General features: G+C 40.3%; 1 protein-coding gene across 3 annotated transcripts in view; it reads left to right on the top strand.

The window, feature by feature from the left end:
• RNF130 (ring finger protein 130) overlaps nt 1–19,624 on the top strand; it is a 271,051-nt gene that overhangs the window by 205,964 nt on the left and 45,463 nt on the right. For all 3 annotated transcript variants that reach the window (XM_063447910.1, XM_063447911.1, XM_063447909.1), the window contains exons 6-7: nt 2,375–2,471; nt 13,591–13,795. In XM_063447910.1, coding sequence (XP_063303980.1) covers nt 2,375–2,471; nt 13,591–13,795 — 302 coding nt within the window. The remainder of the gene's footprint in view (nt 1–2,374; nt 2,472–13,590; nt 13,796–19,624) is intronic.

Raw genomic sequence — 19,624 nt, forward strand, 5'->3', positions numbered from 1 at the left:
GCTACTAGAGGTGCTTCCTGGGGCAGTGATGCAGACTCATTGTGCCCATCCTACATGGAGACACTGAACTTATTCAATGCTTTCTATGAGGAGATACTGAATGGCCAGGACAGCATTTGGCTCTGCCCCCTGACCCAACTCTTTGGCTAACATCATCAACATTGACAATCTCAACCATTCCAATGCCTTCCTATTGGAAAGCATTGTGATTGGCTGAGATCATCACTTCTGATGATTCCTACTTTTCTGCCGCAGTGAGCATTCTGGCTTAGTGAGCATTGTACCTGTCTGATGTGCAAACTGAATATTTTGAAGGCCATGATGTTTGCGAGTAGAAATTCAGACTTGGCAGGTATAGTACAGAGCCCCACTGCCTGTGAGGATTCTTCTTAGTGCCATTTAAATGGAGGAGCTTATTGTACAGTGTCTGCACAGGTGATACGTGCAATCATTGGGAGTGGAGTACACCAAAGAATCAGGCAGCTCCATTCTTTCTGAATAGTTACACAGCTTTTAAGTGCCACCCCTCCTGCTTCTTCTTCCTCTCACAACACAATCAGTTGGCAGTGCTTAATTAATGAGATTGTCCATCTGCAGAAAGTGTAGAAATCTGCTGGTCAGTCACCATTATCTTAAGGTAATACTTTAAAGGCTGCAGCAAACCGCATGCCTCCCAAACACACTGACAGTCATATGTTCATCCTCACCTCGTGGTGTCTGTGATGGTAACTGCCTTCCTGGCATTGACAGAGGTGCCACTCAGCAGCCCTGCGCCGGTGTATCTGACTCCTGCGGTATGTTGATGGACGCCGCCCACTGCGGATCCATGCCATTTTATAGCCCCACGTCCGCCCACGGTATTGACTACGTCAATGTGCGTGTGACGTCATGCAAAGGACGCACACGCATGTTCTGGGATCAAAGGCCGGTTACGGCCAATCAGATCTAAAGGAGGCTTATTTCACCTATTTTTACTTTTCCTCATTGCCCTGTCATGGTTTCCCTTAGATGGTTATCTGAGAGTGCGTTCCTGGTTATTGACTTTGGCTTCGTTTTGACTTCCCTGACTTCTGGTATCCTTGATTATTGGCTTTCCCTTATCTCTGTGTCCCTGACATCGGCTAGTATATTGACTATTCTTAGGTACGTTAAGTCCGGCCACTCTAAGGTCCAGTTAGATGTTACCCTTAGTCTTGCTGGATCTACTATAATCCTGACACTGACAGAGTAATATAGAAATCAAGAGTACATTCTCCTCCTCCCCATACATGTAGATATTCAAGAGACGTGTTAATCACAGAGAACTAAATAATGTATTGGCCTGCATGCATTTACTTTCACAGCCCTCTGGCCTGGGCCCTGCTTGTTGTTTTGCTAATGTTGAAGTGCAAATTAGTCATATCAGTTTTGTCCATATTTGGATAGCAGCTTTAGTATGTGTGTGTCTACTGTAGGAGAGAAACTAGTCAATGCTCCATATCTCCAAAATACTTTGTGTGTCTGTGCAATGTTTACCAACATGATTTGCTGTGAAAGTAAATGCATACAAGAACATTCTGAGTAAGCGGTTAATAATACCTTCTCGGATTTATGAGCAGGCTAGGATCCGCATTTACACAGCAGTCATGCCATGCATATTTGTGTCACAGCATTTGAGTACTGTGCTTAGACTGTCATTTGTTCTGTAGTGACCGGTTTTGTGTCAGTTCTTCCTTGAACTGGAGGGAGAGAATCTCGCTGGCTCTCCAAGCCATCTCCTGCCATATCAGTAATGCGAAAGGAGGTGAATTAAGGAGAGAAGCTGCTGACCAATAGTGTAACCCTCAACAATATCTGACAAAATATTTCATATTTGGTAAACATAATACATGTTGCATATGGTAAGCTAGAAATAATTGAGCTACATGGTTATCCTGAGGTAGTTAACCGGTGATAATTACATCTCATTGTAATGACTTGCAGAATCTCTGAAGTTTACCAGCCAGAAAAATGAAAAGGAAAACCTCATTTTCCAAACAATGTAATGCATATATAAATGGTAAATTTTGCTGCAAGCCTGCCAAAAAGCAATACATAACTCCTTAGCATGGTCTGTCATTTGTCTCTGTCTACACAGTCTTTTCCCTATAGACCATATGCCAGCATGCCACGTCCTGCTTATTTATTTCTGCAGGGCCCTGCTAATGCTAATTGAATGGGACATTCCACATCAGAGTAGGGTCTCTGAGGACCAGATTATGTTGATGAGACAGGCAGGCATTGATCATTAAGAAAATATATTGAGGTATACGAAATTGCATGTATGATGTGTGTAGATAATTTGTTTGACTGCTTTTTCAGTTCTTTTTTCTTTCTTTCTTTTGTCTACTTTAAGGCATGTTTTCCACAAGCTGTGTGTGGATCCCTGGCTTAGTGAGCATTGTACCTGTCCGATGTGCAAACTGAATATTTTGAAGGCCTTGGGAATTGCGGTAAGTGATAATCTTCTAGATCTTATTTTGCTTTGTTTCACCTAATTCCGATTTGATATACCGGTATATGTCTGTATATATATGTATACATTTTAACCTAACAAAACTTGAAGACAATTCTTCATATTGTGCCCATTAAGCTATGAAAAGTTATTTTGCTCACCACCAGTCTGCTTTAATTATCACACTTTTGCATTCAGAGTGTAGCTCAACGTTTTCAGAAATCATCATTCAGTTTGTTTTAGTTGCAATTGCAGCTGGCAATTTGTTATTTGTTTCTCTAAACTGTGAACCCATTTTGCTTCTGTACCATAAGACAACTCCGTTCCCACATACTACTGCCAGCTTTATTCCTCATGAATGACTGAGTATTCAGTAGCTTCTTAAACTAATGAAATTTGAGGGCAACCACTGCCAAATGTTTTTTTTTTTTTGTATTTTTTTTTGCCATTTTACTTTTCCTAGTCATTTTACAAGATATATGCAAATTCAATGCAATGGAAGCAGTAAGTAAGAGGTACAAACTTTACTGTTGTTTCCTGCTCACATTCAGCTTTCTTGGACTTGTTGGCCTTCATCCATTTTAGTTCTCTCTCTCTCTCTAATATTTTCTTTTTCCCCCTCCCTTCTATTGAAAAATACTTACATATTTTTTATGTATTGGGATATTTTTGTATAATTAAGGTAACTGTATAGAAAGGTTATGTAGCAGCAAATACTTAAAGGGTATCTATAGTGCCAGGAAAACAAAGTTAAAAAACCCTTTTCTAACTTACCTGAGCCCAGCGCCAATGTCCTTTGGCACTGGTTCATGCTCTGTATCTGTTCTTCCCCCGCCTACATCAGTCAGAGGGGGAGACCTAATGAGTCTGCTGTGTATTTCCCCATCGGAAAGCATGTATAACAAGCATGTTAAACTTGCGGCCAACGGGCCGCATGCGGCCTACAGTGAGTATATTTGCAGCCCGCGTGCCCTGGGGCTGCTTTGTTCTGTGGCTGCGACCAGCCGCAAGACAGGAAACATATTTCCTGTCTGATTCTTGCCTTTACTCCAGTGGCCACATGAGCACAGAGTGTCTGTCTGTCTGTCTGTCTGCAATAGTGTGTTAAATTGGGGAGAGGGGGCAGTGTATTAATTGGAGAAGGGAGGGGGCCAGTATATTAATTTGAGGGAGGGAGTGGGCACTGTATTCATTTGGGGGGTGCAGTGTATTAATTTGAGGGAGTGAGAGGCCACTGTATTAATTTTGGGGAGGGAGGGTGCCCTTGTATTAAATTGGGGGAGGATAGTGGGCACTGTATTAATTTGGGGAGGGTGGGGATCAGTGTATTAAATTGGGGGAGGGAGTGGGGCTGTGTATTAGAGTGGTGAAAGGGGGGCAGTGTGTTATATTAGGGGGAGGGAGGGGAGCAGTGTATTACATTGGGGGAGAGAGGGGACAGTGTATTAGAGTGGTGATAGGGGGGTGGTGTGTTATATTAGGGGGACGGCAGTGTATTAATTTGGGGAGGTCGGGGAGCAGTGTATTACATTGGGGAGGTCGGGGAGCAGTGTATTACATTGGGGAGGGCAGTGTATTAAAGTGGTGATAGTGGGGTAGTGTGTTAAATATGGGAAGGTGGACAGTGTATTAAATGGGGGTGGCAGTGTGCTAAATTGGGTGCAGGGTAGTGTATTAAATTAGGGGATGGAGGGTACAGTGTAAAAATTGGTGGGAGGGCAGTGTATTAAATTACAGTGGTGGTAGTGGGGGCAGTGTGTTAAATTGTTAAAAGGGGCAGTGTGTTAAATTGGGGGTGCGGGCAGTGTATTAAATTAGAGTGGTGGGAGTGGGGGCAGTGTATTCAATTAGAGGGGAGGGAGGATTAAGGAGTAGTGTTTTAGATTGGATTTGGGGGAATGTATTGGATTTGTGGGCAGTGTATTAGAATGGGGAGAGGGGACAGTGTATTAGATTGGGTCTGCATGGAGGCGCTGAACGCTCCCCATAGAGATGCTGATTGGACGCACAGCTTTTTGCCACACATGAACTATAGCCTCCCAATGCTTCCCTATGGTTTGATGATCTCAGCCAAAGTTAAGAACACACTCATAGCTTTTTACAGCTATACAGCAGCATACATTCACCATTTCAGTCCCATTACCAAACTTTTCTTAATATGTCGAGGTAGTTTGACTGAAACACTGGTTTTATGCAAATGCTGGTCTCCTTAAAATAAATCCTCTCTTTTGTTTACTTTGAAGCCGTACAAGCGTGAGGACCTCCAGTGTCAGGCAACTTTTTTTTATACTGTACTTTTTTAAATAAACCTAAGTTTCTATGAAAACTGACGTTTTTGTTTTTTTTGCGGCCCATATAAACTTAAACCTTGTTAATTTGGCCAGTGTTAGCCTTTGAGTCTGACATGCTGGATGTATAATGATTTTCTATGTGGTTTTACATAACGCTGGATGTCCTCTTGCGTAGTGTGAGGACGTCCAGCGTCAGTTAGGCGACCAAAAGCCGCCTAAAGACCCGGAAGTCCGTCTAGTGGCTGTCTGACAGACAGCCACTAGAGGTGGAGTTAACTCTAAAATCTAATTGTTGCAGTTTATTAAAAACTGCAATAATTACTTTTGCAGGGTTAACAGACCTGGGACTATGCACCCAGACCACCTCAATGAGCTGAAGTGGTCTGGGTGCTTATAGTGTCTCTTTAATCAGTAGTGTAGGTGCCATAGCCACAACATGTTTATGGTGCCCTTATGCTGTGGGTGTCAAACACCAGTTCTAGATCAAACCATATTTGGAGAAATTTGACCAGACAGGGTGGGGGGAGTGGGATGGTAATTGTTTTTGCAGAAGATGGATGAAATTAATATTGCTATTGTAACGAAACTCCCAGGCATAAAAGGGTTTAACCGCCGTTTAGTAGATCTTCCCCTTCCAGAGACACAGGCACAGCTACTGTAGGCACCAATCCACCGAACCGGAGAAGCATATGAATGCCGTAAACAGCTGAACCGGAACCATATGAATGCTGTCAACAGCGGAATAGGAAAAACCATATGAATAGGCTCAGTTTTGAGGGTCAAGCAGGAACAGACAGAGCTGTGGGTTTATTGTTCTTATATACACATTAGTACCACCCACAGGGTTTTGGAAAACAACCAATAAACACGTACAATACACTCAGACACTCCCACACAAAATCCTCCCCTCTGCCTGTGATACAATTACCTTACACAATGGGTAATGTAATTATCACAAGCAGAGAAATACAGTTTTTCCACAGTATTCATACCTTAAACAGTATGCATCACATTCACAGAAAACTTACATTTTAAGAATCAGCATACTCCAAATACAAACATACGTCAAAATCTTACAAATTGGTCCAGTGGTTCAAAAGATAGATCGTAGTCCTTTGTGACCAAATGAAGCATGGCTTTTCTGCCCAAAACCAGTTCCACAGAGTCTTCTATCCTGGAGATAATTGTGAAGTAATCCAATTATCTCCAAGGACAGAGGCAAAACTCCATTGAACACATGGCAGCAAAAGACAATAAAATACATAAAAATATATAACTGTGCAGCCATTGCATAAAACAGGTACATTCAACATATCCCCAGATAGCTCAGATCTGAGCGCACATTATTACTGAATGGCGCTCAGATCACACACATACAGTTCAATTGCCATGGAGCCAAAGTCTTTCCCATAGTCTTTCATTATACGAATGGGCTCCATGGCATAGCTATCTGGGGTATCACCGCTCAAACAGGGCAAGCACCGAATGACCCGGCTTTCGTGTCTTTGCAGGGGAAAATCAAGCTTTTTAACATGGGGCCATAGTCCAGAGGCAACAGGCAGGCAACCAGGCTTCTCCAATGCAATGTGGCGAGATTGGTCTCATCACAGCTATTGTGAGGGTGGAACTTCTGCTATTCAGCAAGTGGGAGTTGGGCTGTGGGTTTCTCTGGAACTGACCGAATGTGCCTGCAGCTCAATAGCATCATAATCACTAAATCACCATGCAGTGGTGCCTAGATTGCATCTTTAGTAGAAGATCAAAGTTAATTTCTAATTTTAGGCCAAATTAGCCAAACTGAAAGCACAGCAGACAATTGACAGTTCAGAAAATAACACTGATGACACAAACTAATGACACTGACTGGTATGTTGTGACAATGTAGTGTAGTTAGAGATTTTTTATGGGGACAGTTTTAGGGGTCACTGTGAGTGCCACAATAACGCCTTCATCTTACTGAAGTGGTTATGCAGCCTTCTTTTCTATGTAAAGTAATCTCTCGTGGCTGTCAGACAGAAGGACTACTCTCGTCCTGACTGGCAATATAACTTTTGTGCAATTTTGCATTTGGTGTCTGCACACACAGTAAACTTCAAAGACCTTGGTCAGCCTGCCCATAGCTGGGCAATATCAAAGCTCATGTTGCCCAGCTGTCAGCCCATTTACCTTTTAACTCCTGTACCTCTCACTCTAGTATTTATTGTGCCTGGAGTCCCAGGTTCCATCCACAGGTAATATGTTCTACATTTTAGAAACGTATGACACTTACCTTGCTATGTTGGTCGCCCATAGTCCTTCCTGTGTGACTTGGTCTGATAAAGCGAAGTTTATTCTTCTGATTCCTCATACTAACTTATATCAGATATTTACAGTATGTTCATTTTGTGAGAATATCAGCTGATGACTCTCAGACAATAATGAATGTTTAAACCCTTTTATGAGTTGGCATGATAATGCAGAAGTGTGAACATCAAAGCAGAAGCACTGAGTGCTACAAACTCAAGGTAAATATTAAACCATACAACTGATTGCCAAAGGACAGTGTCCGGGGACTCCTGGCACTGTCATTGGTCACCCATTTTGAGTACAGGTTAGAGAAGAGGGAGCAGACTAGCAGCTAGGGACATTTTCTCTGTGTTAAACTGTTTGAATATGGTTTAACACTAGCAGGTAAGAGAGAACCAGGAGAACTGAACACCCAAGCCACTATAATTCATTTTAGTGATTATGGTGCCCAACGTGTGCCTTTAAAGGGTTACTCAAACCCTATTTCTCATCCTACATTTGAATTTACAATGCCATACTCAGCATTATGTTCTAGCCCCCCCTCACCCCCCCCCCCCTCCCCTCTCCTTTATAAAACAAAAAAAAAAGGATTTAACTTACCTGGAATCCAGCTCTGGATGAAAGTCCCAGTGCAGCCTTCCATGCCTTTTCTGACATCAGCAGTGCCTGATCGTGGCCCACTCAATGGAGAAGTGAATATGTGCGGTCTGAGCCGGGCAGGAGAGGGGTGGACAGAGGAGGACATTTAAAAAAATAAATATGCAGGGAAGCAGGAGGGACTGCTTTGAGGGAGGGAAGGCCAAGATGTGAATTTTGCACAAAATGGACATTTGGCAGTTCAGACTAGAGTTTCACAATATCAAAGTCATGTGTAACTAGCCCCTGGCACTAAACTGCAAATATCTCATTATGTGCAAAGTTTCAAGCAAAAATGCTGCACATACAGACTCCTACCACCATAACCACTTATAAAAACAGCTTTAATAAAGAGAACTGTAGCTGGGTGTAGGGAGTGCAGCTCATAGGTCTAGTAAACGCAGGCACTGGTGTCAGGCTGCCAGTGAAGAGTATTGAAGATTGACAGATTGATTGTAAGTTTGCTTCTGTTGGATCTATGTTGAGAGTATGTAAGAGTAGGATTAGATGTCTAGTTTTGTAATAATATTAATTCAAGACAAGTGATTCTTCGCAAAGATTAGCATATCGCCTTTCAAAAGTATTGACTTTATTTGTACTCAGTTTTAAAAGCCAGGCATAGGATTAGCTATTTAATGGTTTTAGGTTATACTGCAGTAATGAAATAAAAATATTCAGTTTGATTTAAATTGCATGTTCTTCAAAATGCTTCCAAGGTCACATTGATACATCCTTCACCAACATTTCACATGTCCTTAGAGAATTTGTTCCATTTTCATCTTACACAGCAGAAGCGTGTGGTCCAAATAGACCTGTTACCCTGTCCTCTCCTTGTTTAAAAAAATTAAACTGAGGCTCAGCCTAACTGCCATTTGTGTACGTCAAATTGTACACAAAGTTCTAGTGCTTTGATCAAGTTAGGGAAATACTAAAATATATAGACAGCTCATTTGAAAATGCATATTTAAAGACAGCAAGTACTCCCCTATTGCCACTTCCAGCAAGACATGTCAACTGAGATGCAGAATGAGAGAGAAGTATTTTTTTCCCATCACTTTACCACATTAATAAGCATCCTTAGCCGCCAAAGAAGATCTCTTGTCCCTTGCTGAATGAATCATGATTTGGGTTAAAGGAGATTGCAGCCACCTCACATTAACTTATATTGTCATCTGGCCTTGTGGCCTTGGGCATCTTGCTTTAAAATACTTGCCTTAGGCACATTAGTTCCTGAAAAACCATGATTGATATATACATGGCGTTTCTAATGTTTTACTAAATATATGCAAAATCCCTACTGTTCACATATTTGTTAATGAGATGTGTGTTTTTTGTCTATATGTATCAAACATGAGTAATTCATTTTCTGAAAAAGCACGATGAATGTGGCTAATCAAAGCCACTTGAATGATTCTTTACCAGAGGTAGGCAAGCTTTTACCGGCACTGTGCCATAATAAGATTTTTTTTAAAGTATGTCGCCATAATCTGATTTTGTTATGTATGGATGCTTGTGACTGCTTTGTATAGTTGAGTTTGTGCGTACATGGGTATTATAACATTGTTTATGTGCGTCAGCTGTGCGTGTTATGTATGAAAGTGGACTGTGTATGGGGGGCTGCTTCTGGGATTCATATGTGGGCTATATATGCTACTATATTTTTGTGAGGGTTGCTTGTGGTGTTGCCTGTGTATATTTGTGGGTTTTGCTATGGTGTTGTGTTTGCTTGGGCTACTTTCGAAGCTGTTTGTGAGTTTGCATGTAGGATATTGATATTATTTGCATGTGGGGGAGACTTCTTGTGCAACTGTATGTGTATGTCTTAAACAAATGCTCCCAGACTAAGACAATCACGGATGTATACACAGATATATACTACAACAACATTTATGGGATATACATACAGACACTGCTGACACACATTGCCAGACACCCCTCCTCACCCCCAGTAAATTTTGCCTGATATGTTGCCCCAATGCACACCACTGGGCGCCCCTCCAATGCACACTTCCATGTCACTCATATTTACACATTGCTACACATACAACTAGACACAAAATGCAAGAAACACACAACCACACAGCTGAAAATGCACACTGCTAGACACATACACTACTACAGCCACCCTTCTTTTTGGTTAATATTTAGCAGCAGAAGGGTGTCTTCCATTGGGTCCTGTAGGGATCTGATTTGCCAGGTACAGGACAAGGGCAGGGGCTTTGGTGGGCTGCTCTGTTTTCTCCTTCACAGGTGCTGGGAGGAAGTGATCTGAGATCATTACCTTCCAATTTACTGCAACTAGTGAATGCAAAGCCAGCCATCACCGCCTGCTGCAATCGGGTAAATATATCACATCAGCTCCAGGTGCGATGCTTCACAAGGATTATTCATGAAAGAATAACAAAAACACATTGTGCACCATAACCACTAAAGCTGGTTTGACTTCTTACATGGTTTCGCCAGACACTGTACCCCACGTCCACTGCTACCGCCATGATTACTCACGGTCATTTAGCCGAGCTCTGCATTGAAGTTTAGTTCAGGAGAGCTAACGGCTGTACCTGCTGAAGAACTCCTGGCTCTCAGGAGATGATAGAGAAGGGAAACTGTTCAAAACAGGCTGTAGAGGTTATGGTGCCTATAGGGAATTGCAAGATTTTAGCCAAAATAACTGAGCTGGGAATGTGTGTGTGTGTGTGTATATATGTATATATATATATATATATATATATATATATATGTGTGTGTGTGTGTGTGTGTGTGTGTGTGTGTGTGTGTGTGTGTGTGTATATGAATGTTTCCATTGTGTCCAGTTTGACCTTAACTCTGCAGTTCCTTTGTAGTTTGTTCACAATTTGAAAGTGTTTACAACAGATATTTGTTGTTTTGTTTTTTTGTTACTGAAACTGGTTCCCTGTGCTCTGTTCTCACACATTTTGTTCTCTAAAAATTTTACTGCATGTATATAGCTTTAAATGTAAACTGTTAAGATATGTTTAAGGACAGAGGTAAACGTCCAAGTTCTAAACGAATACAAATCCTTTAACGTGTTTGTTCTACTGTCGTAGAAGGGTTTCTCTTTACGTGCCCTTATGCATATTAGATAGTGTTTTTTTAAAGACAGAAAGAGCTTTCTTTCAACATCCTATATGTATAGCTAACACAATATTAAGGATAAAATGTAGAAAAAAAAATGTTTTGCTTATTTTTACACATCCAGTGCAACTAAATAAAAAGAGCTCAACATATGACTATGACTAGGATCTAAATTTATTTTTGGTAGTTATGATAACCCTATACCAATCCCCCCTAATGCAATACCAACTATACGCCATAACCTATGCTAACACTAACCATATATCTACCCTAATCTTAACCCTACACTATCCTTAACACAAAAACCACATTAACCCTTACTCTACCCTAACACTAACCCTACCATAACTCTAAAGCTATTCTTACCCCGAATCCTACCACTACCCATAACGTTAAGGAATCCCTCTGCTAATATCAGTACTGATATCAGCAGATGGGTTTCCTAATAAAAACAGTAGAGTGGTATGTTTTTGCCATCTACTGGCTTTTTGTTCTTATATTATATATTATAATATTACACAAATATATGCATTTGTTATTGAATGACGATTACACTTTGATTGGTGCTGCGCAGCTCAGCTGGTAAACTCACATTTGCCTTGAAGACACGCAGGGAAGACTCTGTCAGGGTCTGCTCATACCATTGTGGTCTCCATTCAGCATCCTGCATCCATCATCCATCACTGCAGGTGGTTGTGACCGCTTAGCCATGGTGTTTTGAATGGATTTCAAGAGGTCATTGGTCAGACTGGGGCCACTATAAATGACCCCTGCTGAGAGAGGACAGCCTCAGGTAACCATTGATACATGAGGCTCTTGGTATACGCAGAGATTTAACCATGCTCACACTGCATTGCTGACTATCGGGATTTAAATTCCCATTTAAAGAGCTGTATAGAGTTCCCTTTAAGCACTATATACCGGTCATCTGTCAGTCTGGGGCCACTAAAATGTTACCTGGGACTGCCTAGTGTGAGCATTGATTTAACTCTGCTCACACCAAAATTTAAGGATTTGTCAATATGCCTAGCTGCTTGAAAGGGACACTATAGTCACAAGACCAACTACAGCTTAATGTAGTTGTTCTGGTGAGTATCCTGCTGGCTTTTTAATGTAAACACTGCCTGTTCAGAGAAATGGCAGTGTTTCGTACGGGAAAGCATCGGATTGGCTGAGATTGTCTTCTGATTACATAGTTACATAGTTAGATAGCTGAAAAGAGACTTGCGTCCATCAAGTTCAGCCTTCCTCACACCTGTTTTTTGCTTTTGATCCAAAAGAGAAAAAAAAAAAAAAACCCAGTTTGAAGCACAATTTTGCAACAAGCTAGGACAAAAAATTCCTTATTGACCCCAGAATGGCAGTCAGATTTATCCTTGAATCAAGCAGTTATTACCCTACATTGAAAGATTATATCCTTGAATATTCTGTCTTTGCAAGTATGCATCTAGTAGCTGTTTGAACATCTGTATGGACTCTGATAAAACCACTTCTTCAGGCAGAGAATTCCACATCCTGATTGTTCTTACAGTAAAAAAACCTTTCCTTTGCCTTAGACGAAATCTTCTTTCTTCCAGTCTAAACGCATGGCCTCGTGTCCTATGTAAAGTCCGGTTTGTGAATAGATTTCCACACAATGGTTTGTATTGGCCCCGAATATATTTGTATAATGTTATCATATCCCCTCTCAGGCGACGTTTTTCTAAACTAAATAGGTTTAAATTTGTTAACCTTTCTTCATAGCTGATATGTTCCATTCCTTTTATTAATTTTGTAGCCCGCCTCTGCACTTTTTCTAGTGCCATGATATCCTTCTTTAGAACAGGTGCCCAAAATTGCACAGCATATTCAATATGTGGTCTTACCAGTGATTTATAGAGAGGCAAAATGATATTCTCGTCCCGAGAATGAATGCCCTTTTTCATGCATGACAATACCTTACTGGCCTTGGCCACTGCTGATTGACATTGCACATTGTTGCATAGTTTGTTGTCTATAACAATTCCCAAGTCCTTTTCGTGTGTTGTTACCCCTAATTCGCTTCCATTAAGGGTATACGTTGCTTGTGTATTCTTTACGCCGAAGTGCATAACTTTGCATTTTTCAACATTAAATTTCATCTGCCATTTGAGTGCCCAGTCCTCCAGTCTATCTAAATCCTTCTGCAGCAAAGTAATATCTTGCTCACATTGTATTATTTTACAAAGTTTTGTGTCATCTGCAAACACTGAAACATGACTTTCAATGCTGTCTTCAAGATCATTTATAAAAATGTTAAATAGAAGGGGTCCCAGAACAGACCCCTGAGGGACACCACTTGCCACCTCTGTCCAGCTTGATGATCTTGGGCAGTAGGTTTGCATCCTATTTAACTAGGGGAAGAGGGGGCCGGCCATCACAATAGTGTTTTTAACAGTATATGGTATGGGATACACGTTTGTGTTCCTTTAAAGCCCAGTGTAGTTAGGGTGTACTGACACATCCTAACATTGTTAAAGTGTTAATAAAATCCATTCCATTTGTTTAACGTTTTTTTTTGTTTTTACGAAAGTAGTTGCAGATTCTTGCAAGTGTAAAAACAATTGAAACTTCATCTTTAATATTGTAAATGTTTCTCTGGCTGTTATTAGATGGAGTTGTGTTCCAGATTATCAAATCTCCAAAGTTTATATATTAACAGAATTTGTGGTTTGCTGTTTTTTTGTTTTTGTTTTTAATTAAAGCACGAATTCTGCATGTTCATAGCGTTACAATGGCGTCTATTTGAATCTAATAGAATATTTGTCCTTTCTGTACTCCTGTTCCCAGGCTAATGTCCCGTGTACAGATAATGTAGCATTTGACATGGAAAGACTTACCAGAGGACAACCAACAAGCCATCGATCTGCACCTCCTGACCCTACAGATGAAGGAACACTGATCTTGGAGTCCTTGCGTTCCTCTGTAATACCCCAACTTCCCCAGGATGGAGAGGTTACTCCAAGGACAGGCGAGATCAACATTGCTGTGACAAGTGAGTCTAATTACAGAAGGGACCACATGGTTGTATAAAATTGCATTTTACAGCTTGTTTCAGTTGCCGCGATTCATGCACCAGTATAGATACCTAGAACAATGGCTAGAATTCCTGCAATATTTTTTTACATTTTTTTCACCAAGAACAATTTTTGTATAGCTGCACTCTCAGTATTCTCATTTGGTTACATGGGTAATCACAGGAATCTGCCACTAACAGATCGAAGCTAAGGCAGCAAACACTATTTTACCTTGTGTTAATAACACCTGAGACAGTGGAACCTTCACGTCTGAATGCCTCCTTCAGTACATCATTAAGGTAAAAAGGCAGAAATCACCGACATTTCTTCTGAATGGGAAAAAAAAAAACACAAACAGGACTTGCGTTTAAGCCTACCTATCATCTAAAAGCTGCAGTTGTTTTCAGGTGGCACTTGACAAAGTTTCAAGAAATAGGTGTTTCTTCATAGCAAAGAAAACCTTTGCAGCTAATTTTGTGTTTTCCCCACGCCCCATTGGACCTGTAAAAACTTTGCTGTAATTATATGATTTTTTTTAATTCATATTTATATATATATTTCTTTCCTTCTTTTTTTTTAGTTTTAAATGTAATTTGTTGCAGATACCTTTGCTGTGTTAAATGTTTAGGTTGGCATTTGAGTTTACAAAATATTCTCAATACATAATGTTTTGACTATGCCAAAGTTTGTAGTTTGTTGTGTGTAATTCTATTCTATTCTAAAGACTATTTGGGATGCTAAAAATTCCTCTGGGTTGTTAATAACAACAGTAACAAAACTTGTGTTTTTTTTCCTGTGTTAAATTATTGTTTCATTGAAGTATAGAAATATGTATATATGTAAGCGTTACTGTGTGTTGACAAAATTTTAGAAACTATTATACAGGTTTTGAGCAATTTTGCGTCGAGCTAGCCGGTATTGAGCACAGCAAAATCCATCACAAAGATTAAAAATTATATATCATATAATATTGTTATCATATAATTGTATTTTGTAATATTTTTTTTAGCACAATTTCAAAAAATTTATAGCTAAAAGGATATAAACCGATGAATCATGTGTCTGTCCTGTCCCCTATTTGTGAAATCACTATTTAACATCATATAACACCATGAATATTACAACTACTAATTTTGATATACCGTAGTTGTGATCTAAACTTTATGCAGAGCCAATAAAGTTACAACACTGGTATGTTAGTTTGTTCTGTAAACACTGTAGGTGGTGGATTTGAAAAAAAGTTTATATACAACTTTTTATAACTTCTTTATAAGTTAAAAAGTGTTCTTTATTATCCTATTTGTATCTTCACATTAAAGTGTGGTAAAAAAAATTGTCTGGTCAAAGTTTCAGTTTTCAGGGTCCTGAGGAAAGTCCCAGACAGTTTTTTTTTTTTGGTAACTAAACTATAATATGAAGATCCGAATGGGATAATAAATGACACTTTTTAACGTCTAAAGACCATATGTGCTACTATATTTTTGTCATATGCATATATTAATTGCTGTGTTCTTATTGCCATGGAGTTGATGGTAACTGGAGATGATTAATTTTTAAGTGACTTACTGAGAGCATATTCAGCTATACTGAAACTAGAGACATGATCTGGGGTGCACACAACATAGGATTGATACTTTGGGTCTATTCATTAACTTGTGAACCGTAGCAAGTTGTCAACTAAATCAAATCAAAACAAAACATTAGGTCAGAAAAATAGATTTGGAAAAATTCTCCAAATGGCCTGAGTGGGAGGTTTTATTCTCTGTGGCTATTTAGTGCTTTTGTTTGTTTTGTACATTTTCTTCCCCAGGCAACTAAATGTTTAGTAAATATGTTCCTTAGTTCATTGTATCTTGTGGTTCTATAAGTAAGCAGCAGTAAAGTGATTTATCAGCCCACACTTTCTGAAAATGTTGGATTGTTTGCAACTTTTTTTGCAATTAATTAAAATTGGAGAATTGGAGAGAGGGGCTTTTTAAATAGTAAGAACACATTATTTAAATTATGAACACAATTTATGTTTTAAATTGTATATTACATGTATCCATTGACATTTTATCCTTGTGTGTATTCCAATGTCTTTGATCCATCTCCTCAGATTTCTGCTGTAGCTCTTTAGTCAGGAAATGGCTTAAATATCTTCGACTAGGAACTAGGCAAACAGTATATCCCCAATGCTCTAGAACAGGGGTAGGCAACCTACGGCACTAGTGCCATGCACGGCACTCGAGGTGTCTTTGCACGGCACTCAAGGCTGCTAGAGACAAACAGGCTCTGGCCTATCAGGAGTCTCAGTAAAACTTCAGGTATCTGCTAATCCGAAAAGGTGGTGAAGGACAATCCTCAATTTATGCATTGCAGCACATAGAGGAAGTGATCTCAGATCACTTCCTCCCAGCACTTGTGAATGGGAATCCACACAATAGTAGAGCAGCTCACAGTTGCACCTCCTGTCCTTGACATGTACCTGGCCGGCCTGGTCCCCACTGGACCCCAGGGAAGCCACCCACACTGGTAGATATACACAGAAATGCAGAATAACCCTCCCCTCATACAAATAATACGGACAGCCCACACACAAACATACACATAATCCGCACAAATGCAACACCACTAACAATCCACATACATGCACACAACCCCACATGCAGCCTCTCACATGCAATACCTCAAACAGCCCCCACACACACTACCAAACACACAGTGTGACATATCCATTCACACACACAATTCCACAAGCAGCCCCCATACACAACTCGCATTCATATGTATCATACACAATACCATAAACTACTCATGAACATATACAATATAATAGCTAATATACGCAGGGCCGTCTTTAACGCGGGGCAAACTGGGTAGCTGCACAGTGAGCCCCGCTGGCCTCAACCATTTCTAACACCTGGCTGGTAATCCGCACACTAAGGAGGCCCACCGGATGGCCCGTGCACAAAGGGCCACCCGGTGGGCTTCTGTCAGCAGGAGCCCGGTCGCGAGCGGGTCCCTTGCTTTTTGGCAGCAGGCTGGGAGGAAGTGACGGACACGCATCACTTCCACCCACAAAGAGAGGAGCGCACGGGAAAGAAGAGTAGGCAGAGTGGAGGGGAGCTGGCCGAGAGAGCCAGACCCCAACTCCCAACACCTTCTGCCACCAGCAGGTTTTTAAAGTGTACATTTTGTGTGTGTCAGTATATCTGTGTGTGTGTGTGTGTGTATGTCTGTCAGTGTGTGTTAGTATGTCTGTGTGTGTGTGTGTGTGTGTCAGTATATCTGTGTGTCAGTATATCTGTGTGTGTATGTGTGTCAGTATATCTGTGTGTGTCAGTATGTTTGTGTGTCAGTATATCTGTGTGTGTATGTGTGTCAGTATGTCTGTGTGTGTGTGTGTGTGTGTCTGTGAGTAAATCTGTGTCAGTATATCTGTGTGTGTGTGTATCAGTATGTCCGTGTATCTGTGTGTGTGTGTGTTTTAGTGTGTATATATCTCTGTGTGCGTGTATATGTGCATACATCTCAGCATTCACACACTAACACTACACACAAATACACCCCTGCATTCAGATTTCAACACTACGTACAAACATGTCTGTGTTACACACCAAAATCATATGTAAATACACCCCTGCATTCAAAAACCAACACCACACAAATACATGATTGCAATCATGCCAACACCACACACAAACATATTCCATACAAAAACCTGTTTACATTCAAACACACAAAAACGGCTTAGTGCTAAATACAGACCTGGAAACATGGGTTAATGGTAGAGCCCCAGCTGTCATTTCTGGAGTTGCACGACAGATGGGGATCTACCTTTTAATCACCCGTGCAACAGGGAGGCCCAATAAAATACTTGCACCTCTCTACTTTAGGTCTGCCACTGCGTTGAGGTGGAGGACGTGATTGCACGCATGGGGAGGGGGGACAGGGTCCAGGGGGCCCCAAGCAAATGCTTTGCTCAAGGTCCAGTCAATATTAAAGACGGCCCTGCATATTACGCACAAATACAACGATACAAAGCAATTACAGTAAAAATAACAAGCAGAATACGGCAGCATACACACCTCAATAAAAAAAAATAGGACCGGCACGCTACGGGACATCACAATCCTATATTGGCACAGTGCTACTAAAAGGTTGCCTACCCCTGCTCTAGAACCTAAAGGGACACTATAGGCACCAATACAACTTTAGCTTAATGGAGTAGTTTTTGTGTACAGATCATGCCCCTATAGTCTCACTGCTCAATTATCTGCCATTTATGAGTTTAATCACTTTAGTTTTTGTTTATGTGTCCCTTGCAACACGTCCCCTGGATGTGACTGACACAACATGCATGAATAAAAATGGTTTCAATCAGATGTTGGCTTACGTTAGAATTTTTTTTATTTTTTATCTCCTGCTCTGTAAATTGAACTTTAATTATATACAGGAGACTCCTGCAGGGTCTAAAACTTTTTAACAGAGCAGGAGATAATTTTTAAACTAAACAGAATATGCAATAAATGAAGCTTAAACATTAGATCCCATTTTATAGGAAGTGTTTAGGAGGATTGCATAAGTCACTGCAGGGAGGTGTAACTATGGCTGCTAAACAAAGGGATTTAACTCCTGAATGGCAGTGAGACGGCAGGGGCATGGTGTGTACACCAAAACCACTCCATGAAGATAAAGTTGTTTTGTAAAATGTCCCCTTTGGCTGCCATGACATTATGCCAGCTACTAGAATTAGCAGTTCAACAACATTTGTGAATCTACCATTTGCCCAGCCTTATTTTAGACAATCCCTTATCTCCCACTGACTTAGACAGAAATGCTGCACATGCATATCAGTAATGTCACACATTGATTTTCAACATTTCATCGCTTCCCTAATAGGATTGTAAGGAATAAGTAAGAGTATCTTGCATGCAGTGCATGTACAGCTACAACGGTGTCTATTCATTTAGTGTGCTCTGATGGATGCATTCCAGGATTGTACAGCATAAATGTGAGTTGTACCCAATCTCTCCCAGGGGGAGTCATTTGGTATTTGCCATAGAGAGTGTACAGCTATACTCTCACTACAGTCACACTGACAAAACTAATATCCTATTTATCCAGAATGATAGCGAGCTGCAGGATTTGTGTGAAGTTTAATTCTGTTCTGCTGCTCTACATAGAAGTATAACAACAATATTCCAGGATTTCAACTGAAAAACTAAAGTGGCCTCAGATTAGTAACCAATATTGAATTTCATAGTAAAGCATTCATTGGGTGTTGTGTGCTCAAATAATACATCCATGACTTTGTTCATTTTCTTAACTCCAGTGTCCTTGATGTTGGTATTCATCATTTTAAACATTAATAAAGTGTATTTAGCAGAAAAAGATGCAGTATAGCGAAGCAATCTTTAAACTAAACAGAATAACAAAATAGAGATGATCATAAGTAACTGCAGAAAATCAACAAGTCAATTTATGTGCATAAGTGCTGCTGTGAGGATGCCTGGTAAAATCAGTAGTGGCAGCACTTACATACATATGTTTTTGCTCATTATTTATGTGATTTCTTGTTAAGTGTATTTAGTGACTTATATAGAGTTTAGGCAGGTGCACAGTTTTTCAGTTATTATATATTTTTTTCTTTCACCTTATTTAGTTGATAGGTGCCCAAGAAGGCATGTTAACCCCTTAACGACACATGACGGAAATATTCCGTCATGATTGCCTTTTATTTCAGAAGTTGTGTCCTTAAGGGGTTAAGTGGTTCTATTAATTTACCTCTTAACTGTAGCTTTGTCTCTATCATTTATCACTAC

The sequence above is a fragment of the Pelobates fuscus genome, chromosome 3 (genome assembly GCF_036172605.1).
Source record: "Pelobates fuscus isolate aPelFus1 chromosome 3, aPelFus1.pri, whole genome shotgun sequence".
NCBI lineage: Eukaryota > Metazoa > Chordata > Amphibia > Anura > Pelobatidae > Pelobates > Pelobates fuscus.